We start from the raw sequence: 24,831 nt of genomic DNA, 5'->3' as shown, positions 1-24,831 counted from the left end.
CGGAAGGAACAATATGATGCTGGACAGCCTAAAACAAATAAAGCCAGCAAAAAGAAAGCAAACAAATGTGAGTTACAAAACACAATACCAGTGATAAGAAATGGGCGGAATGCATTACCAGGGAAGCTTTCCGAATGTCCCCAAAATTTCTTTAGCAAACCAGACAGTGCAGGCTTCCACTCATAAAACAAGCAAACAGTAGAAAGTCCGGCACCACTCGTGCCCAACCACTGGTACTGCATAACCCTCCCATAGAATCATGGAAGTAGAGAATTAAAATAAAAACAGATAGGACATAATGTTAAATAAATAACATTATGTAAAACAATTACAAATATAAATAAGCATTATTCAATGTGAAAAAATATATAGAATAGTAGATATTTATTATTCAATTCAGATTTCTTTTTTTTACCCTATTTTGAATTAAAAAAATAATGTAACAATAAGATTTATTAAAATATAACAAAATAAAATTGTATTAATTCTGTACTTCACTTTTGATATTTATTAATGCTTGATAAAAAAGTGGTTTTTGCCTTCATTGTGAATTTAACTTACACTTCAGAAACATAATTTTAATTTAATAACTTTGCATGAATTCAAGATTTACTTATATATTAAGTGCTGTAGCATTTTCTTGTATTTTGTTCTGTATTAAGAAACTATATAACATGAATTCATATTACTATTTAATATAAAAAAAAAAAATTCTTTATTTCCAAGGTTTTTTTTTACATTTTCCCTACACTTTAGCTCCCTATGATATATTTGAACATAACTCCAAGGAGCAGCAGAGCTCTTTACAGAGAATAATTTGATTTTGCACACCGAACAATATTTTGTGTGTAGGATTTGGTTAAAACTAGATTACAATAAGGATAAGGAGGTTGTAGTAACATGTTATTTAGACATTTCTGGAATTTGGACACAGGAAGCAATAACCCATGGGCAATTATAATGCCACCTGCATTCTGTGTCTCTTTCCAAAACAAAGTTGAAAGGGAATCAAGATCGCCAATGGAAGGGTGGCTCTGAGACGAGCTCTTTAGGCCAGGGATCACAATCCTTATGAATGTAAATTGTGCCCATTAAATACTATAGAGGCAGCTGTGTCCGCCTGTCCTCAACTGGATATTCAATCACATTGCTATCAGGATGACTTCGAAGAACAGACCATGGGCTGCATCAGGTATCTTCTTCCATAGGCCTGGTGAGTCTGCAGATCCAGTTCCCCAGTGGCTGCCCTACGACTGTCAAGCTGCTCTGCTGGCATCAGAGGATGACCATGGGCTGCACTGCACCTGACATCTCCTTACTTGGGGCTATTGAGTTGGCAGTTCTGCTTCCCTCCACAGCAGCTGCCTCGTGACTCCCCTAAACCCCAATGCTGGGTTGCATTTGACTCTCGCCTCCTTTCGAGCCATCAGGATCTCTCCCTTCTCTCCTCTGGGTATGGCACTCTCTTCACTGCGGTGCCATCCTGCACTCCCCCATCTATGCAGCATGCATGACGCAGCATTGTAGGGCATAGCCGGGTCCTGCTATCACAGCTCCAGTTTCTGCATTGCTGGTCTGTGCTCCTACCCAACATGCAGCATATGAGAGGCTGTTAGTGCCTGGACTGCTGCATGTCAATTTCCAAGTTGCAAGGCTCCCTCCTGGACTGGCTTGCTCAGACACAAGCCGATAGCTGGACTGTATTGGAGGCCCACAGTAAAATACATGGTATGAAGCTGCCCGATCTGCCATGCACCGGTGCCTATGGACTCTAGTTGAACCCACAGTAGAAGGTGTTGCCATCCTCTTTGCAAGATCTCCTTCCCACATCCATCAGGAACAGCAGCCATCTGACTTCCTTGGGAAGTCAGACTATCAAAGAAGAAAGGCAAAATGAAAATAAGGTTGAGATAGTAAACAGAGAAAAGGGACTACACAGAATGACCACTTCTGGCATAGTAATCTGGGCAATCACTGAAAGGAAAATAAGCTTCCCTTTCTCTGGGCACTCACCTTTGAGAGGGAAAATGTGTAACCCACCCTTTACTGTAAAACAGAGTGAAGGGAGGCTTGCTGATATGGGTGGCTATTGACTTAAATTGTACACTAAATCAGCTTGCCACATGTTCAACTAATATACAGTGTTTGAAGGTAACTTTTAGAAATAAGGACAACTAGCTAGTAATACATTTTTATAATGATAACTTCTCAAATTCAGACAACTAATCTGACCACTTTGGGCACTTTAGTAGAAAATGTAATTGCTGTTCATTTCAGCAATGCAAATGTTTTTATTGTGCTGGCTGGTGATTTAAACGCGAAATTACCAAATTCAATAGACCAGGAAATGCTGTAAAAAAGTCTGGTACTTGCCTGTTTGTTACTAGAATCTATATTGACACTAAAAAGCATTAGAAATTGCTTGAACTACTTTCATATCGTGATTTATATATTGTTGATACTATATGTCTCAATGGCAATAAACTGGTAAGTTTCTCTTCTAGAAGTAAGAGGAGTACTCTTGATTATATTTATGAGATGAATGGTGTGTGTGTCGAGGAAGCTTGAGGAGTTTATAGTACAACCAAGTACATTTAGCAATTATTACCCTTTAATAATCAGTTTAAAACTATCACCCTGCTCTAGTAACATTACGATAATATGGTCATATATTGAAACCGTTGCTAATAACAGTAGCCCATTCAGCGGGGCTTGGTAAATGCTGAAGGTCACACAAAAAATATTATATCTTTGGGTCTAAGTGAGATCTTGGCTTGCTTACAGGAGTCACTGACAGATATGGTGATATTATTGAATTATGAATCTTTTGCATGTATTATTGGTAGCATGATAAGCATACCTGTTTCAAATAAGACCTTGGGCCGGTCAACTCACAAATAGTTTGTTGGATAACTAATGCAGCAAAGTAAACTATAGATGAAGACGCGCTCCCGAGAATTCTTGCAGATATTCGAGTATGCAGAAATGCAGTCCAAAACAGAAAACCTGTACTAAAAGTAAAAGCCTGGAATTATCTAATCCATGCTTTCAGAAAGAAAAATAAAATGTGCTTTTAGGGCAGTTATTAATACGTTTACCTACCCGATTCTGGGAAAGTGAACTTTCTATCTGTCCACATCTATAAGATAAATGTATTAAACATTTTAAATCCATCTGTAACCCTAATTACACAGCATAATGTTATGACAGCCAAGTATTCACAGACGTCAGGCTGAATGTTAGTTTACAGAAAGTCCTGTTCGCCCTTAAGAATAGCCCTATTAATAAAGTTTCTGGACCGGATGGCATCCTGATGGATTTGTTCAGGTTTAACTCTGATTTTTGAGCCCCACTTTTATGTAATATTTTTAACTTGTTAGGCTCCACTAATATACCTAGTACTTGGTCTACATCAACAATTTTCCAAGTCTTTCAAATGGTGACCAGAGGTGACCCCTATAAGTTACTGGTCAATATCTCTAATTACTCCTCGTTACAATAATTATCAGACTCTTAATGAAAAGAATTCTTTATTGGGCATATACAAAAAATATTATTGTTTACTGTCAATATGGATACTGCCAAGTCAAGGGAACGGTAGAACAATTTGAACTTACATTAGATCATCCACAAATATGTGTCTGCTGTGGGTGGATCAATACACTTGGCCTTCATAGACATCAGCCTTCGTCAAGATGAATAGGTGTAAATTATGGGGTATAATAAGTGAGATGGGTATTGAGAAGACCATTTTCATTTTTTAAACGCTTTACTCATGATCTGGGTGTGAACGTGAGATTTGGCCACTCATAAGAGGTCTCCAGTGGTTTTATATTAGGTTTGGGTCTACAACAAAGGTGTGTCCTGGCAGGACTGTTCTTTATTCTTCATACTAACTCCTTTGAGGCAAGACTACTGGAGGGGGGAGGGCCAGGGCATGCTTACACTGGGTCAGAAGTCTATCCCTGTAATTCTATATACAGAAGATGTAGTTTTAATGTCCACAACAGCAAACTGCCCTATGAAATGAATTAGTTGTTATAAATTAGACCTTACCAACAATTTGACTAAGTCTTTCATCCTGACTTTGGTCCCAGTGTCGACTAAGACCAGAGATTTGTGTATAAATGGCCTCAATTTTAAAGAAATGTCCTTCGTTTTCTTACCTTGCAAATATCTTTTGATAATGCCATTGACTGGGTTTTGAGCTTTGATTATGCATGAAAGAAGGCTAAAATCTACCTGGTGTGTGGGTGCCCTATTTAAATTCTTGGCTATGGTCGGAAAGATATCAAAACAATTTACAAGGCTAAGGCCCAGATTTGTTAACATTTTGCACCTGGGTTTGCACCTGGGTCGATTCATTTTTTTGATGCAGCTCCGTACTAAAATGTATTTTGGGATTTAGTAAGCCATGCAAAGCCCAAGTTGCGTGGCTTATTAAATAAAAAAATAATTTAAAACAATGCATAGTGCTACCATAGGCGCTTCCATGCATGCACCCATAGATTTTGACACAAGTCCAAATTTACTCTTGTCAGTAAACCTAGGTTTGCAGGATAATGGTGCACCTACCTGAGGCTGGCATAAAGGGGATATATTTGTTTCTGTGCGTTACTTCCTCTTTGCATGTGTGCTGCATTCTTCAGTCATGGCACAAAGGTGCCTGTGCTGGCGCAAAGCTGACCTAAGGCACCGGTGCAAGGAGAGAGAAGAAGTGCGCCACAGCTTTGTAAATATGGGAAATATCTCCTAACTCCCTTTCACGCAACACAGCGGAGCAAAACCCCTTTTCATAGATTCCATGGATATGCACTTCACAGAAAAAGTTGTCACATTTTATACAATCTGTTATCACCTGTCTTCGAAAGATTTCTACTTCTCAATCTTTCTGTTGCATTCTATATTGTTGATCACCTCATTCTGATTTCTACTTCCTCTGGATCACTTAGTCTGTAATCAAGTGGTTATCATCCTTCCTTCTAGATAAATTGCCACCGCACGCTCTCCACTTCTACGCATATACATGGGTATCGGCATTGGAGAAAGCATAGTCTTTTGGATGCTTCTCTTCCCCCTCTACATTTCCTTTAGCTCTATTATCTCTTCCTTCAAATGTTCTTACTTCTCTATGCAAATGATAACCTCATTTTCTTTCCATTTTCTACCTTCCCCCCATCTCCAGACACACACCATAGGCTACATTAGAGCCATCTCCTACTGGATTACCGATTCCTTGCCTATTTTGAATTCATCCAAAACTAAAATAAACATTCTATGTCAGACACCTTAGGGTATACTTCAGCTGCTCAGTGAGGATGGAAAATTTCATAACAAAACACAGTCTCAGAACATATGGAAAATCTGACAAACATTGCTTTCATGCAACCAAGACATTGACCTCACTAGTCTTTTCCAATCTCTACTATAACTGTCAAGTATGCCTCCTCCTTTATTCTTTTACGCCATTGGCTGAAGTTCTGAATTTTGCCAAAAGGACCATCTGCAGTCTTCCTAGACACACTTCTATGTGTCAGTACCATCAGCAAGCCGGTTGGCAGTTCGCAAGATACCACTTCACAAACTATTGTTCTGTAGTAGGGGATCTCTGTGTATAGTCATAATCTAGTGAATAGTCCCGCCCATGTGCGTGGACCCCGGAGCAATAAAAAATAATCTCTAAAAGGTGACAAATCATGCAGACCTGCATACACCTTTAAGAGAGAATTTAATTTAAAGACAGATAATGCAGCCTATACCCACAGGCTACACTGTCCAGTACTTCAACTAGAATTCCACCAACATCCACAAACAGCCCTGCCTGTCTAGTTTTTCTCCACAAAGGAAAAAACCCTGCCTCTACCAGCAAAAGCCTCTGGAATGATAGAGAGGAAGGAGAGGACAGACAAGCCCCATAGGCTGCCATTATGTGGCTTGGAACAGGATACTGTGCCTTTAAGAAAACTTTCCAGTTTTCCAGAACTTTCCCCAGTATCCCAGAATGCCCAGCAGGTCCCATTTACTTTCAGTTCTTTTTTCCGGCTCCTGCTAGCAGGACCCTGGAGCATTGAGCTCTCCCCTTTTCAAGGGTTTAAGATCGACGTCGAGGAGAAGATCGACGTCGAGGAAGAGAGAGTCACCGGGATCGGTGTACTCGGTGGTGTATACGCTGCCGCGGATGCCTCCATCGCCTCCTCCTCTCCCGCCGACGCCGCCTCCACCGCCACCACCACCACCTCCACCTCCACCTCCACAAACACCTCCACCGCCGCCACCTCCACCACCGCCACCTCGGCCGCGGGCGCTGCCTCCGCCGCCCCAGCCCCTGTCGCTACCACGCACCCCTGTGGGGCCGCCGCCGGTTCCTCCGCGGTCGGTTTCCCTTCCACGGTACCCGACTCCGCCGCAGGGGACCCCGAAACCACGACGCCCACGGTCGCCTGGACCAGCGAGACCGGTGGACAGGCCGAAGCCGAAGAGGTCGCGCTCCCGCTCTCACAGGAGGAGAAGATCACGGAGCCGTGGACGGTCTTCGTCGGACTCAAGACGACGCCGTAGGAGGTATAGGTCCAGGTCGCGCACGCGCTCCTCGGACAGAGACCTTTCCCCGACGCTGTCGGACTCCCCGGGGACGAGGGTGTCTCCGGTGGACGACTTGGTGTCTTTCCAAGAGGTGCTGTTGCGAGGGGCTGCAAAGTTGGGTATCACGGTGACGGTTCCAACACCCACGACGTCCGTGATATTCGAGACGCTTCATAAAAAACACCTGTCTCGCCCCCTACTGCCTTTGGTACCAGGACTGGTGGAACCCGCCTTGGAGCTGTTCCTTACTCCCGCGACGACGAAGGCCGCTCCTTCCAGGCTCATGAAAAAGTACAGGGCCCCGGAGTCGGATCCGTCATTTCTGAGAGTGGACCCGAAGCCGGATTCGGTGATCGTGACGGCGGCAAGAAAACAACATGCGACCGCCCCGGCCTCCACGGTTCCACCCGACAAAGAAAGCCGCTGGCTGGATTCTGCGGGCAGGAAGGTGTGTGGCACCGCCGCCACCACCATGAAGGCGGCGAGTGCAGGGGCTTTGTTGGGCCGTTACGACTGGGCCCTGTGGGAGTCCCTGCAGCAATATGCAGACCTCCTGCCACGGGACAAGAAGGAGGACTTCTTGGAGACGGTGCGCGAAGGCATGCTGGTGTCGAATCAAACGATCAGCGCAGCGGCGGACGTAGCTTTATTGGCCGCCCACGCCTACTGTCACGGCGTCCACCAGCGGCGCCATTCGTGGTTGCGCCTGACGTCCCTCAAGCCAGAGGCGCAGCAAAGAGTGGCCAACCTGCCCTTCTCGGGGGAAACCCTGTTCGGGAAGCATGCGGACGATGAGATGGCCCGCATGAAGGCTGAAGCGGAAACCCTGACGGCCGTTGGGTTGGAGAAGGCCGAGAAAAAGAAGCGCCCGTTCCAAAGGAGGTTCGGGTCGTCGGGCAGAGGGCGAGGGCAGGGCTCGGGACAGCAGCAGCCACAACAGCAGCAGTTCCGCAAGCCCTTCCAGAAACGCCAGAGGGGTAGAGGAGGCCAGCAGGCTACTACCACAACCAAGGGCCCGGCCGGGTCTCGGCCCTGAGCGGGTACTTCCCCCTCAACCGTTACCCACTCCAGTGGGGGAAGGTATTCAATTTTTTCCGGCAGAGTGGAGAAAAATTACTCAGGACAAGTGGGTGCTGAATATTGTTTGCAATGGATACAGTCTTCGGTTTATCAGCCCGCCTCCAGCGATTCCGCCGGTCAGCTCTCGATTCCAGCTGAGAGAGCTCCAGGCGGAGGCAGACATCTTGTTGAGAAAAAAGGCGGTAGAAGAGGTACCTCTGTCTCAAAGGGGAAGAGGTCTGTACTCTCGGTTCTTCCTCGTTCGCAAGAAGGACAAGAACGAGTTCAGGCCCATTCTGGATTTGAGGCAGGCAAACAAATGGATTCGCAGAGAGAAGTTCCGCATGCTTTCGTTGCACCAGATTTACCCTCAGCTGCAACGGGGAGACTGGCTCTGTGCCATAGATCTACAGGATGCGTACTTCCATGTGCCCATAGCGAGGAAGCACAGGAAGTTCCTGCGATTCCAAGTCGGCGCCAATCACTATCAATACACAGTACTGCCATTCGGGCTAAAATCTGCGCCCAGGACTTTTTCGAAGTGCATGGCGGTGGTGGCGGCACACCTGCGGAAGAACAAGGTGTTTGTCTACCCGTATCTGGACGATTGGCTGATCAAGGCATCATCCTTCGCGGAAGCGCAAGAACACTTCCGATGGACGTGCGAGCTCTTGCACAAGCTGGGGTTACACGTCAACATGTCCAAGTCGGTCACGACTCCGGTCCAGTGCATACAGTACCTGGGGGCCTCCATCGATACGCGGTCAGCAAGCGTGTCTCCTTCGGAGGAGAGACGGTTATCACTCCTTCGGAAGGCTCAGGACCTCAGGACTGCTCCATCGACAACAGTGCGGAAGGTGTCGTCTCTACTGGGATCGATGGCCTCCTGTATCTTCCTCACGCCTCACGCTCGGCTGCACATGAGACCACTGCAGGAGTGTTTGGAGGATCAGTGGGATCAGAGGACAGGCTCTTGGATCGACAAGATACGCCTGTCGCTGCATGCTCTTCAGTCTCTGAAGTGGTGGTGTTCGGCGGAAAACCTCCTCAAGGGGGTTCCCTTCCACAAGGACATTCCCACGACGAGTGTCGTGACGGATGCGTCTCTCCAGGGCTGGGGAGCGCATTCCGGGGACTTGCAGATTCAGGGGAAGTGGTCTGCTTTGGAATCGACGTACCACATCAATTTCCTGGAACTCAGATCTGTCTTCCTGGCACTGAAGGCCTTCCTTCCGTCCTTCCAGACCAACTCGCTGCTGATACAGACGGACAATACAACCACGATGTATTATCTCAACAAGCAGGGGGGGTCGAGATCGCGCACTCTGTCGCAGGAGGCGCAGGCGATCTGGCGCTGGCTGCTGGCCAGAGGACTGACGATTACGGCCACGCATCTGCCAGGAGTGCAGAATGCTCAGGCGGACGCCTTGAGCAGGCTGATTCAGGAAAACCACGAATGGGTCATAAATGACGAAGTACTAGGAGAAGTCTTCGCAAGGTGGGGGACTCCAGACGTAGATCTGTTCGCCACCGCCGAAAACAGCAAATGCCGAGACTTCGCATCCAGGTACTACCAGCGGGGGACGCTGGGGAATGCGCTATGGATCGATTGGTCGAACAGCTTTCTGTACGCTTTTCCACCCATTCCCCTGATTCCGGCGGTGCTCATCAAGTTGTCCCAGTCCAGGGCGCGGATGATCCTGATCGCCCCGGAGTGGCCCAGGCAGTGGTGCTTCACGGACCTTCTTCACCGGTCTCTCCTTCCTCACATGCGGTTGCCGTGCAGGCCGGACCTTCTCACGAAGTTCGGGGGGCGGATGGTGCACCCCAACCTCTCGTCTTTGAGTTTGGCGGCATGGCTCCTGAAATAGTGCAATATGGCCATCTGAATCTACCAGACGATTGTATGGACATTCTGAAGGAGTCTAAGCGACCTTCCACTAGAACATCCTATGCTTACAAGTGGAAGAGGTTCTGTATCTGGTGTAAGTCCAAGAACTTTGATCCGACGACATGTAAGGAAGATGTCATCCTTCCATACCTTTTACATCTGGCGCAGTCTGGCCTTAATTTCCATTCCATTAAGGTTCATCTGGCTGCTTTGACTGCTTACAGGAAATGCCCTTCACAGACTTCCTTCTTTCAGATCCCTGTGGTCAAGGATTTTTTGGAAGGCTTGAAGAAAGTGTTTCCTCCCGTCAGACTTCCCTCGCCTTCCTGGGACGTGCTATCCAGACTGATGAAGGAGCCTTTTGAACCCATTCACAAGGCTTCATTGCAGCACCTATCCTGGAAGGCGGCGTTCCTAGTGGCCATTACATCGGCCCGCAGGGTGAGTGAACTTCAGGCATTATGTTGTCAAGAACCTTATACTGTATTTCATGCTGCTAAGGTTGTGATGCGTACTCACCCTAAATTTCTTCCTAAGGTTATCTCTGATTTTCATGTCAACCAGACCATAACTTTACCTACGTTCTTTCAGAATCCCTCTTCGCCAGCGGAAAGGTCTCTCCATTCCCTGGATGTTCGGAGGGTGTTGAAATTTTATCTGGATAAGACCAAGGATATTCGTAGGTCTGACCAATTGTTTCTTAACTATGGCTCAGTCAGGACGGGTCTTGCGACCTCTAAGCAGTCCATTTCTCGGTGGATTGTGTCCTGCATACAATTGTGTTATCAAAAGGCTAATAAGACCTTAGGGGGTAAACCTAAGGCTCATTCCACCAGGGGCAAAGCTGCCACGACGGCTTTGCTGCGTAATGTTCCGATTGCGGAAATCTGTAAGGCGGCCACTTGGAAGTCGGTCCATACCTTTGCTGCGCATTACTGTCTGGACACGGATGCCAGGGCAGATGCTCAGGTTGGGCAGGCTTCGCTGCGAAATTTGTTCGCACAGTAGTGGTAGTGTCTTGTGTGTTCTCCACCGCTTTTGTTTTGTGGGGATGGGCTTGCCATTCTATTCACTAGATTATGACTATACACAGAGATCCCCTACTACAGAAGGAGTAGTTTCTTTTCTGTAACTCCAGTTCTGTAGTAGGGGTATCTCTGTTATAGTCATAAGCGCCCGCCCTCCTCCCCGGTGGAGAGATACTTATTCATATGTAGAATGCTACAGGTCTGGCGTGCTACGCCTTCAAAAAGAACTGAAAGTAAATGGGACCTGCTGGGCATTCTGGGATACTGGGGAAAGTTCTGGAAAACTGGAAAGTTTTCTTAAAGGCACAGTATCCTGTTCCAAGCCACATAATGGCAGCCTATGGGGCTTGTCTGTCCTCTCCTTCCTCTCTATCATTCCAGAGGCTTTTGCTGGTAGAGGCAGGGTTTTTTCCTTTGTGGAGAAAAACTAGACAGGCAGGGCTGTTTGTGGATGTTGGTGGAATTCTAGTTGAAGTACTGGACAGTGTAGCCTGTGGGTATAGGCTGCATTATCTGTCTTTAAATTAAATTCTCTCTTAAAGGTGTATGCAGGTCTGCATGATTTGTCACCTTTTAGAGATTATTTTTTATTGCTCCGGGGTCCACGCACATGGGCGGGACTATTCACTAGATTATGACTATAACAGAGATACCCCTACTACAGAACTGGAGTTACAGAAAAGAAACTACTCCATCCCACTTTTATCTATTCATGAATGGTTGTTCCCCAAACTTTCATCTTTACTTCTGTGCAGATATGTCTTTATTTTCAACTTATGCTGTGTTAATGAAAAGCATCCTAGCTACATCCTAATCACCGCGTGCAGCATCCAGATTTCAGTCACTGAAGACTTTTTGGTTCCACTACACTGGAACTCTCCCTCAACTGTACTGTGTGCTGGGTCTCTACTTGCATAATTTAAAACTGCTTTCAAGGAACATCAATCAACGTAACCAACATATGTCACCATTTAATCTGTGCCTGTGCACAAATATGGATGATAAATGTATTTATTTGTATGTTATTTATCCATATAACCTTTCAACTTCTCTGTGTATCCATGCAGATTGGATAATGCTTCATTTAACTGTGATGATGTCCCTATGTACACCATTATTGTTGAAGTGCTCTGTTGCTGAGAAAGAGATTAATAATCAGTTTCTCATGCCAAGATTCATTAAAGTTCACTTATGGATTTGTTTTGCCAGGATTGGTAATGCTCCTATAACATCTCCTTTTATGGCCACTTAAGACTATTAAAGTCCCTGCTCAGGGAAATAAATCTTCAGCAACATTTAATGTAAACATCATCTAAACATATAACATTTTCAAGGTTTAAGACTAATGCATCTCTTTTTTTAACAACAGCATGATTATAACATTTTATTTTTATAACTTATTTCATTCTGCATTGAAAAGATATTTTTTTTAAAGAGTTTATGTACCTGTGTATTGTATCTTATTACATGCTTAGAAATGATTAGTGCTTCAGCGGAATGCTATTGTTTTACCTGCAGTTTATGGAATATAGTTAGCACATTATTTGCTAAAATGTGTATCTGCAAAAGGCTCCAGGTAACTGGTTTCACTGGAGGGGTTCTACATGGGTAATGCCACACTCAGCATGTCTATTCTTGATATAGTGTCACAATATGGCATCTGGCCCCAAAAAATCTTATATACCTTACCTCCCCTTAACAACTGAGCTTGTAGGTACATTTCCTTGCTTCGTAAAGTTCTCTGTTGTTTCCCAACTTCGTGGGTGATATCTAAATACAAAATGTAGATAAATATCATCCGTATATTGGGACTCGTACCTCATGTTATGATATAGCTTACACAATTCTCAGGTCAATGTTCTTTCTGACCAGCTGTCTATAATCAATCCAAAGATGAGGATCTAAGGTCTTTTTATTGACACAAATAAAAGGTGCTGATAGAAGAAAGAGTTGATACAATAGGCCTAGTGAGGTTTCTTTTATAGATAACTTAGGTGTTTCTCATCTGGGTATTAGTCTCTATAACATGCATAATCAGAGGAGTACTTCAGTAGATCAGTTCATACATTCGTGTTTAATTCTGTTTTTTTTTTTTACTGAGTTTGCAACTTTGAAAAAAAGCTTGCTAATAAAAACATGTATTCTGTACCTCAGAGAGGAAGTTTGACCTTGCTGCTTTGCGGAGAGAACGGGCTAGTTACAGCTCTTGAACAGGTGTTTCAGCATGGATTCAGATCACCAAGACTGTTTAAAAATGTTTTCATATGGGATTTTCTAGGTAAGTCTGAAAGAAGATATAACAGATGCTATTGAATCAAGTAGAGGCATTATCATACCTGCAATTTCTGATTTAAACATGTTTCATTCTTTGGTCTAGATCTTCATTTGGGTATCTGTAAAATGTAAAAGTAATCTGGATTTGTATTATGTACCCGGGTATTTTGGGAGTTTTATTTTGTAATGCAATGTATTTAGATGTATTGATGACTTTAAGGGATGTTTGTTTTCATCTGATAAATTGTGCATATTTCAATCATACTAATGAAAACAAATAGTAATATAAGAAATTCCTCAATCAAGCAAAGTTTCTTCGAACACCCCATCAGCAATTTCAGCATTGTCTTTTTTTGGATTGAAATTGGACCACCGCATTTCAACCCCCTGTTGTTCTTCAGTGTAAGTTACCGTCAGACATTCTTTACCTTGCAAAATAAGTGGAGCAACCTGAAGTGCAATCTTTCTTTTTCCTTCCTTTCCTAGTTGTCTGATTATCAGCAACCTCATTTATGAATGTTTGGAACAGAGGGTTTACAAATGTATTTGAAGGCCCAGTTTTGTTCTTTTCCAGAAGTGTTGCTTGGCCTATGTACCATATCAGATGCACATACTTCATTTTTTTACTAGAGATTCAATTTTTAATTGAAATGTTTTTTAGTTTTTATTTCAATATTCACCTATTTCTACTCAGTCAAAGTGTTACAGGACTCACAGCATGGGTCGTCCTTTTGGCTCCCTTGCTAAGCTAACACTGAAGCGCAATTGCCTCTTAAGTAAACTCTGATGCTATACTAAAATACCATAGTACTGAACTGGAAAACTTACATGAGTCATTAGGCAGCTACTTCTGGTGCTGAGTTGGCCAAGGAGCACAGTTTTAGTATACGTCTGCAGAAGATAAACTAAGGTCTTGAGGCATGTGTGCTGTAGATACACCTGCTTTGCATACTCCTTCCATCTAGTGTTGGGTTTGCAAGTTGTTTTTGTTTGAAGAAGTCTTTTCCAGTCACGAGGCAAGGTGACTCTTCCTTTCGGTGATAATGCGCATGGGCATCGACTCTATTGTTAGATTGTTTTCTTTCCATCATCGGGTTTGGACGTGTATTGCAGCGCTCCGATTCGAAACCGTCAATCGGGATCCCTTCAGTTCGCAATTCACTTACCCTCGTCAGTATAGTTTTCGATCGCGTTTCTACCTTCTGCGCTTTGAAAACTTTTAGTATCTAATCGAAAACTCCAACTGGAGAAAAAGGACAAATTCAGCTCAGCTCCGAAACTTTCGGCACCGAAACAAAAAAAAGCTCCTTTACAGCCACCATCGCCTATTTTAGAGATAATGAAACAAAAGCTGGACCCAAAGCAGAAGAAAATTCCTATACATCCTGACACTGGCCACATTACAACTAAGCCAACAGTAGCGTCTTCCAAAAGAAGAATAGACACAGCATATAAGATTCCCCTCAAGAAGAACAAGCATTTACAATGCAATGGTCTCGGCATTGGTAAAGTTAGAGCTATTGGCATTGCTCATGACAATGCCGTTTCTTTAACCCCTTCGCTGCTGCGGACATTCCGCTGCAGCGCTGGGGGGGGCAGGGGGGCAGCGCGGCGGGCCTGTGCTCATGACGGAGCCGCTCCGTCATGAGCCACAGTTGAGCTGTGCTCATGACGGAACGGTTCCGTCATGACTCCGCCCATTTGCGTTGTCCCCTCGCACAGGCGGGGAAACAGCGCCGCGCAGGCGGAGCGGCCGCCAACAGGATTGTCATGACGGAACCGTTCCGTCATGAGCACACGCCAACCGTGGCTCATGACGGAACGGTTCCGTCATGAGCAGGGAAGGGGTTAAATGTTTTAAAAACAAAAACATAAACAAAAATAATGTCATGAGCAATGCCAATAGCTCTAACTTTACCAATGCCGAGACCATTGCATTGTAAATGCTTGTTTGTTTGCACTTCGCCCACAGCGCTTGGAAGTCGCCTTCGGACTGGAAGACACTTCACAGAGAAAAGGCGGCATGGCATGACATGAAAGGTGGGGAAACGAAACTGAAATGAAGATAACTGTCGGAGTCGTTCCTAACAGTGGAGGGCGGGGGAGGGGGTGGGGGGAGGAGGGTGGCGCATGAGGGCACCACAGATAGAGGACCTCGGCAGAGAGCGCGTGCGTCTGATATGAAGCGCAGTGCAAAGGTGGACCGCTGCAGCCAGGCACAGAGGAGGGCAGGGTGGCAGCGAGGGATGAAAGCGGCCCTGCTCCCGGCGTTTCTACGGTACCTTTCTTTACCCCATCCCGCGGGTCTCACGGGCGGCGACACCACTGGGCACAGAGCTGGCACGGAGGGTAGCGCCGGGCACACGTCCTCAAGGCGCAGGTCTGAACCCACGCTGGGTTTTTGTACAGTGTGGAGGTGGGGCTCCCAACCCCCCCCCCCTCCGCCCCACCTTCCGCCCTGCACGCACCGCCTTCTCACCAAGCGCCCACAGCGACCGGGCGCGCCTGCCCCAAGGGAAATTTACAGTTTCAGTATCCATCATGTATGCGGAAAATGTAGCGGCAAAATCACCGAATTCAAATACGGCGCTTCTTAAAGAGCTGTCTTCAACTCGCTCCTAAATTGCGCCAGGTTTGGTTGGGGCGCTCCTCCTGACAAACACAGGGATGCGCTTCAACATCCGGGTTGCAGACATAAGCAGCCTGTTGCCTTTTTTGCAGCCCATCTCCACTCTGATGGCGTGCTGCCTGTGGGTGTGCCGAGAGCCCCCAGACATGGTGAGCCCAGCGCACTCGGACCCAGGCAGGAGTTCCTTGGGTGGAATAAGGACACGAAAGGCACAGATTACTTGTTGAGTTTACATCTGTCATTATCGAGTCTGAGAACATTTCAATGGGCCCACCCTTTCTTTGGGGTCGAAAGGTCAACACTCTGTTCCTTAGAACTGTCGTAATAATATTTTTTTAGGCAAGGCAGCACTCGTACAGTGAAAAATAAAGAGGAACAAGCCGAGGGCACCGGAAGACACCACCGCCTTTCTCCGAGGCAGAGCAGAAATGCCTCGGAGAAAGGCAGCGGCATTTTCGGATTCGGGGGCGTGTTTGTCTTTTCTCTCCTCCAGCCATTGGCTGGAGGAGAGAATGAGACTTCTTGCAAAAAACACGCCCCCGATCCGAAAAGGACGGGGCCTAATCGGAATGACTGACCTCTTCTCCAATGGCTGGCCAGCATTCAAGAGGCCAGCCAATGGAGAACAGGGGAGAAGAGGGGCGGGTTCAAGCCCCTCTTCTCCAAGTCATTAAATCTCGCGAGCGAGACTGCGCAAGCGCAGCCTTCGCTAGCCGAGACCTAAAAAGGATATGGCTACTAGTCTTATTAACATTCCTCAAACACCACTGCCTTCTTCACCAGTACCTATTATACCAGCTTCAGACCCTGTGCACATCACACCACCGGGCTCTCCAAATACAAATCCTGATATAGTAAGATGATGATGACACCTATAATCTGCCACCACCTGATCCATGGGATGACTGCAATATAGACCCACCTGGAGATACAGACCCGGATCTATATCCAGCTAAACCTTCCTCTCCTGATGATGATACTGCATAACAGGAGTTGATTGCTAGGGCAGCCACTTACAATTTGACTTTACACAAAGAAGCCCTAGAAGAGGATTTCCTATTTGAAACCTTAGGAAACACACACAGAGCATCCCATTCCTTGCCTATGTTAAAAGGTATGATGCGGCATGCTGACGATATTTTTAAAGATCGAGTTAGAGCACGTATCCTAATACCTAGGATGGATAAAATATATAAACCCCCTCCATCTGACCCTGTTTTTAGATCTCGCCTGGCATAGGCTGCGCACATGCGCAGTCTCGCTGGCGAGATTTAATGATTTGGGATATTTTTTGTAAAGGGCATTAAGCCCCGCCACTCTTTTCCATTGGCCGGCGTCACCGTTTATGCTAAACGGTGGCCAGCCATTGGAAAAGAGGTGTTTGTGACGTTTTCGTCCGGCTTTCTGAGCGGTCCCATTTGGACGGGCTCGTCAGCCTTCCTTCTGCCGCGAAAGCTTTCTTCTCTTTATGGGGCCATGTGTTTGAAACACATGGCCCCATAAAGAGAAGAAAGCTTTTGCGATGGTGGAAAGTGAAAGCGGACCGTGCTTGTTGTTAATTACCACTGGTAGAGCGTGCAACGGTTTCAAACAGAGGACATTGAATTGAGCGGATCTGGTGACAGAAAGTTATCATACATAGTTAAGTGTCATTATGTCATGAAAGAGATGGGGGCATTGCCCATGCCTTAACTCCGGCATATAGGTATGGAAGTTAATTGTATATTATCTAGCATGTGTGTAGCGCTTACATTTCACTAGTGTGGCATCGCAGCGCTCAGACGTTCCGGAACGATTACAAGTAGACGGACATGTTTGGCGGGTGACGGTGGTTTATGTTGGGCTGTAATTTAATTATATCGTTTCTAGCATGTGTGTAGCTCTAAACTCCCACTAGTGTGGCTTCGCAGCACTCGGATGTTCTGGAGCGATTACAAGGGGTAAAAGCGTTTGGAGCTGTGACTCTATTGAACGTGAAGCCAGCTAACACTTAATGTGACTGCAGAAGACATCTGTAGCATCTGTCGAGCAGCACCAGAGCGAAGCCTGGCGGAACCCTCCACCAAGCCCTGCCAACCTCTGTCTCACGTGACCTCCCTCTTGCACAGTCCCACGTGAGTGGGTTAGTCATGCAACATATACATATGTGATTCGACTTTTAATAAATCATCAAAAAGACAAAGGCACAAAGTTCTCTAATGGAGAAGTAGTTAGAATGATTACAATGCGTCGTGTCAGCAGCACTGGCTCGTGCCTTCGAGTCAGTCCTTTTACTGCAAGAATCTGAGTGCCACCCACAGGCAAGCAACGCCTGGAGCCCAAGCGGGAAAGGCTTGGTCTCTCATCCTTTCAAGGCCGACAAAACGCATGCCATTGAGTTGGACAATAACAACACGGACTCTTAGGCAAGCAACGCCTGGAGCCCAGGCGGGAAAGGCTTGGTCTCTCATCCTTTCAAGGCCGACAAAACGCATGCCATTGAGTTGGACAAAAACACCACACACTCTTTACAGCACTTTTAAATTGAACCTTTCTAGTCTATGTGAACCCGCCTCGCCTAACCAGGAAGCGCCTTGATATGGTTTAGTTTAAAGAAAAAAATGCAAGGAGGTTTAAAGAGACGTGCAATATAGTTAATTTATCAATTCACTGAATCATTCAGTTTTTATTAATTCTGCTTACTAGGGTTATTATTTTTGTAGCATACAGTTTTAATCAATGGTGCCCACTGTGAGTTGTATCTGAATAGAAAATCCCTCAGATCTCAGTCTGATTTAAACCATGGGGTCTAGGAATGTTCAGCTGGGATAGACTCAGTGGTCGGAGCTGATGGGATCTATTGTGAACCATCTTCCAGACCTTTTTATTTTTACAAAAACTGTCCTCACTTTTTGTAAAAAAAATAAATAAACAACCATTCCCCAGGTGAATGTCGACCTTGACGGGACTCCGGCTAAAAGGGAAGGGGTGGGTGAGGGGGGGGAGGGGGGAGATTGGGATGAGGCTCCTGTACTGTGAATCCAAGGTACAAGCAGACTGTGAAAGTAAGTAAATAAATCCTGGTTAATGACAGAGACGTACATTTCATTGGTGCAGCAGGTGCAGTGACACCGGGTTCAAAGTCCTGAGGGGGCCATTTAACCCTGATAATTTCTGTATTTTACTACCTCAACACAAGCTAAAGTGCCCATTTTCCTTGCTTGCACCACGGCACATGGTATCCTTTGTACGCTACTAGTTAATGAGCAAATCGAACGGCAAATTAGGACCCACTTTATGGTGTTAATTGTTGCATTCATTTGAGGCTTCAGATGGCAGAGATTACATCTCTTTGAGAGGCAGCCTAAGGTTGTTTCCACATGTGCTCTTGAGTGAATCCTTCTAATGGAAACTTATGAAGAAGGTTTGCACTGGGCACAGTCTGATTGTGTATTAGTAAATGTTTATGTTTGAAAAGCACTTGTTTTATCTTAAACGCTAAATCCATTTGCGCATTGTGAGGCAGTATTACATTGTGTACAATACAACTGTAAAATAATGATTTGCACCTTCAGATTGGTTTCATCTGGGGGTAGGTCCTCAAAGCACCCTAAATGCACTCTGTTCTCCACTGTGCCAACTAGGAATCAGTTCTCTGGTTACACGCAGATATCTGCAGTGATTACATTAACCAACTGAGCTTTCATTTACCACCGATTACGTTAACTGGCAGTGTGGTACATTTAATATGTATTTACCTTAAGGTGAAAGGTCAACAAAATAGTTGCAGAATAATTTGTTCTTTTTAGCAATGTTGCTGGGCCTGTCTCCACACTCACTGACACCGCCCCCATGACACTCAAGATCACTGCTCCCATATTTTTATGTTCTTTAGACACTGGATAGACCTCCTCATAATTTCCTCTAACCGGATATTGACGGTGCTCTTAAGTAAAACAAGGTGAAGGGAGAACTTTACAAAATTTCCATGTAAACAAATGATCCAAAGAAAGCAAAATGTCAGGGTGTACCCATGTCCCTGGTGCTCTTGGTATATACCCAGAATGTCTCACTCGTGCGGACATGCTTTATCAGCTGATAAAGACCTCTTCAGGGTTAGTCATGCTGAAATGTTGACTAAACTCAAGCCATGCGTTTAGTGGAGTATGTCTTCTATTGCATGCACAAATTATTGCATATAGTGGGTCAAATGTTGAGAATGCTTCCCATCTTCAAGTAGTTTGTCTACAGAAGCACCCTCCATATGTAGCCATCTTGGGGAGGTGAAAGGTTAGGAGAATAAAATTGCTCTGCTTCTGCAGTGTGTGATTAGCTTGCTACCAGTGTAAGCCCATGCTCCATGTTCCGTCAATCAGCTTGTTGACAAAAGCGCTCTCCAGAGGAAGTCATCTAAGGTTGGTAGCCGTTTAGAACAGCAGACCTCTGCCTATGGAGGTTTGTAAGCAGCTGGACACCAGTGTAACCTATGATAGCTCCATTTTCGTTCTGTTGAACTGTATATTGCATCCCCCTCCAGAGGGAGCCATCTTTGGATGGTACTAGGCTGGGACAACAGCAGAGCTCGGCCTCTGGACCCTAGTATAACATTTAAAAGCACTTTTAGGGCACAGTGGTTCTGATTCACTCCTGCTCTTTGACTGCCCAGATTTGATCTCAGTTAACATGTTTCATCGTTAGAGCAGGACATCACATAATAGTGCTAGTCATTCTTCTATATACAATCTTCAGCTGGGTATGTGTTATCATATAGTTGGCTTACGTCAGGAGATCCATTAGCCCATTAGAGTCTGCTGAATTCTGAGCATGTGCAGGCTTGTTTGTGCGCCTTCATTGCCCAAGAGTCCCCCGTTATATGAACTGTGATAGCCTATGCATGATACAATAACCAACAAGTCTTTCCTCCTTTTTGGGCAGCAATATTGGATATTTAACATCTGCTCTCAGCCATCACACACCAACATGTGGAAGCCTATCTACTCCGCTCAATTCCATGCTCTAGGCTCTAATTGCCAAAAAATAGTAAAACCCAACAGGCATTTGGGTACATCAATGCCATGTGAAGTTGGGCCGGTGGAGCCCGCAAGGGGGCCTGGCTCTTCCGCTGGTGTGCAGCCTGGGAGGGGATGCGTGCCTCCCCGCAGAGGGCGGCAGTAGTGCTGCTATTCGGGGACCGCTGCGGTCTGTGTACACGTGAAGTAGACGTGAAGCTATGCGGGGGTAATAACACCACGTGACGGTTACTGCATCCCTAGGAATGCCGCTCCACGTCTGCCTGCTGTTACGACTCAGCCACGCTCATGGTATGTATCGTGATAGAGAGAGGGGTCTTAAGTTGCGGAAGAGCTGCACTGCACAGAGAGCAGGGTGTTGCATCGGTTGTGTAAAATGGCTAATCCATTAAATGGATCTTACTGAATATTTGTCATTTCCGTGGGCTTTCCGGCATTTTACAGTTCGGAACAGTTTTTGGTTTAGTTAGCTTCCTGCGCCCGAGGCAGTGCAATGCATGATTAGTGCAGCAATCGAGTAATGCACAGATCCGTTTCCAGCGCCAAGATGTCTAGAGCATGATCGCGCTTTATACATCATTTTCATTTTCATTGGTCAGCTGAAAAGCACAAATTTCAGCGTTTGTTTTTTTAAAGTAGTAAATTTTTTGAAAAGCAAATCTGTCATAGAATGTCAAAATATCAGCGCAATCAGATTTCTAGATTAAACCCTTTGTGTGTTTCTAAAGTGCAGAATCCTGTAAGGAGTAATTTGTACATCTGGATAGAAAAGCCTTTTGTTCCTTCTCTTATGCACGGAGGGAGGCCTGATGCATTAAGTTAGTGCGGCGTGGTATTATGTAACACTGTTGGGAGGGAGAAGCAATGGCGTCAGATGTGTAGTAAATTCTGCAGTATGGCCAATCAGGGAGAAAAACAATCGCGAGGCTGTGTATAGAAACAATAAGAGGAGCTACTTAATTCAATGGACGTGCCTCTCAGCCTTTGAATCTCCTAGGAGAGTGAGTGTAAATGGCTTTGGAGGGATATGTGTTCTTGTAAAATTAATGGCGATGAACATGTTTTTGGGTGGGTGAAGAGTGTTTCGGGGTGGTGATCCCATTGAAGTCTGTGCTAAGTTAGTTCTCTGGTTAGAAGATGGGTCCAGAGGGGGACCCATCTGGACCCATGAAAGTGAGTTTATAGGTAAAAAATATTGCAAGGACACCTATGCCTCCTTGGCTTTTGTCACCATAACAAGGAACGGACATTCCGAAACTTCAGGTGCTGGTCAGTTCCCGCCGAACTGGATTACGATAAAATTCTAGACTTTGCCCTTATTGCAGCATCTCAAACAAGCATTGAAAATGCAATAGGTCTCGCCTTTCATTAAGTTAAAGCCATTTGCTTTGCTATACAATACCATTATCAATGCAAATGGCTTTAACTTAATGAAAGGCGAGACCTATTGCATTTTTAATGCTTGTTATTAAGGGTCATTTGTCTTTAGATTCTTTAGTAGTTTCTAACGCTCGTAAAAGGGCGAATTCACAAACCTCAGGGGAGGCACCACCTCCTGATAAACAATCAAAATTAATAGATGCCTCAGGTAAAAGAGTAGCTGCGCAATCTGCCAATCATTGGCGCATAGCCAATACACAAGGCCTATTGGCTAGGTATGATAGGGCACGCTGGGATGAGATGGAAGAACTATTACAATATCTCCCAGAAGAACACAAGAAAACAGGGCCGAAAATAGGGCAAGAAGGTAAGATAATCTCCAATTCATCTAACAGATGTGCATTATATGCTGTAGACACTGCAGCTAGAGGAGTTAATACCAGCATTCTACTCAGGAAACATGCATGGCTCAAAATTTCTGGTTTCGAACCAGAAGTTCAACAAACTATTCTTAATGCACCATTTGATAAGGAACACCTCTTTGGCCCTCAGATAGACCAATCATTAGAGAAAATGAAAAAGGGCACGGAAGTGGCAAAATCAATGGGAGCACTTCAGTCTTCTTCTACTAGAGGTTCCTTTCGTCGCTCCTTCTACAGAGGGGGGTACAAGACTAATACCACAGATGCCAATGCATCTTAGTATGAAATGCAAACACAATCTTCCCCCTCTAGAGGATTTTATAAAGGTGGATATAGAGTTAGCAACTTAAAAGGAAGAGGTAGAGGTACACCAACACACACCTCTCCATCCACTAACAAACAGTGACTTGATATCGCTCCCCCTGATCATTCATCACCTGTCGGGGGAAGATTACAACAGTTTCTTCCCATTTGGCAATCAATAACAACAGACAATTGGGGGTTGGGGAGCCTGGAGCTCACAAGCAACCCTCTCAATATTCCACCTTGTATTCACAAACTGTCTTTAGAACACCAACAGTTAGTTGCTCAAACAAGAAGTACAAGCTCTTCAAACAAAAGGAGCTATAGAACCTGTCCCATTACAACAACAAGGATCGAGGGTATATTCACTATAATCCCTAATTTGCAAATAGGATGGTTCATTAAGGCCAATCCTAGATCTCATTCCATTACACCTATACATTTTAAGAGAACACTTCCATATGGTCACACTGCAACAAGGACTTCCACTTTTGCCGCAAGGTGACTTTATGTCAACCCTAGACTTAAAGGCTGCATACTTTCATATAGACATTCACCCCGCACATCGCAAATACCTCAGGTTAGTGATAGGAAGAAATCATTATCAGTTCAAAGTACTTCCATTTGGAGTAACAACTGCACCCAGAGTGTTCACCAAATGCCTTACAGTGGTAACAGCACACCTACAAAGACAACAAATCCATGTCTTCCCATACCTAGATGATTGGCTCATAAAAGCCAACACACATCCCAAATGTGTGCAACACGCAAAAATCCCATCTTCAACCCACTCAAATACACCCATATCTAGGAGCCATCATGAACACTCAAATGGCTCTAGCCAGGATTTACAATTTTCAAACATTGTTACTCCAGTTCCAAAGCAACCAGTGTCTACAAGTCAGAACTTTCATGCAGCTAGTGGGTATAGTGGCGTCATGCATTGTCATAGTGCCTCATGCAAGACTAGACATGCGTCCCCTACAAGAATGCTTAGCACATCAGCGGAATCAATCACAGGGTCAGCTAACAGATCTAGTGTTGGTAGACAGCCGCACTCATCGCTCTTGGCAGTGGTGGAACACACAACATTTATCAAAAGGGCTGCCCTTTATCGGCCCTATTCCACAAGTGTGCTCACAACAGACACATCTCTCACAGGGTGGGGAGCACATTTACAAAATGTAACAGTTCAGGGTTTTTGTGATGCCACCCAACAGAACCATCACATCAACTACCTAGAACACAAAGCAGCTCAGCTAGTGTTAAAAGCATTTCTACCTCATCTGATGGGGGAAAGTTGTCCTAGTCCGGACAGACAATATGAAAACAATGTACTATGTACAAAAACAGAGGGGGGCACCCTTTACAGCTTTCACGCCTCTCTCAGACCATTTGGCGTTGAGCAATCCATCACAAAATCCAACTCCTGGCAGAGCACCTTCCAGGCATGGACAACATCTTTGCCGATCTCTTCAGCAGAACGAGGTAACAAGTACATTAATGGAAGCTTCACCCACAAGTTCTCCTTCGATAGTGAATAAAATGGGTATTTCCACAAATAGACCTCTTTGCCACAGCAGAGAACTCAAAATGCCAAGACTTCGCTTCCAGGTACCCAAACCCTCTATCCAAAGGGAATGCCCTATGGATAAACTGGTCAGGGATATTTGCTTACACTTTTCCTCCTCTCCCTCTCCTTCCATTTCTGGTTCGGAAACACAGGCAAACATCTCTAACACTGATTCTTGTGGCATGGGCTTGTCAACCATGGTTCACCATACTATTAGAACTCTCGATAGTTCCACATCAGAAGCTCTTGAAGTCATAGAGTTTGGATATTTAAACCTACCACCAGATTGTATGACAATTCTTGAGGAAGCAAGAAAACCCACCACTAGAGCGTGTTATGCAGCAAACTGGAAAAGGTTTGCAATATATTGTCATAATAACACAATCGAGCTGCTAGATGCATCTATACAAAATATTATTTGTTATCTTGCATCTACTATGTGCAGGCTTTGCCTGCATATACATTCGTTAACATCTTGAAGCAATAGCTGCATATCTTCAAAGAAGGCAACATATATCCCTATTTAAAGTTGCAGTAATTAAAGTCTTTATGGAAGGCCTTAAAAGGACAATACTACTTAGGGTACCACCTGCACCTGTCTGGAACCTTAACATTGTTCTCACAAGTCTGATGGGCCTACCCTTTGAATCTTTAAACAACTATGCATTACAATTTCTACTA

At 45.0% G+C, this 24,831-nt stretch overlaps 1 protein-coding gene across 4 annotated transcripts in view; it reads left to right on the top strand.

Moving 5' to 3' along the window:
* DENND5A (DENN domain containing 5A) overlaps positions 1-24,831 on the top strand; it is a 299,668-nt gene that overhangs the window by 249,976 nt on the left and 24,861 nt on the right. For all 4 annotated transcript variants that reach the window (XM_085648154.1, XM_085648156.1, XM_085648155.1 and 1 more), the window contains one exon: positions 12,715-12,838. In XM_085648154.1, the coding sequence (XP_085504280.1) occupies positions 12,715-12,838 (124 nt within the window). The remainder of the gene's footprint in view (positions 1-12,714; positions 12,839-24,831) is intronic.

The sequence above is a fragment of the Triturus cristatus genome, chromosome 3_2 (assembly GCF_964204655.1).
Source record: "Triturus cristatus chromosome 3_2, aTriCri1.1, whole genome shotgun sequence".
Taxonomy (NCBI): domain Eukaryota; kingdom Metazoa; phylum Chordata; class Amphibia; order Caudata; family Salamandridae; genus Triturus; species Triturus cristatus.
This window is presented reverse-complemented; position numbering and strand designations above follow the sequence as displayed.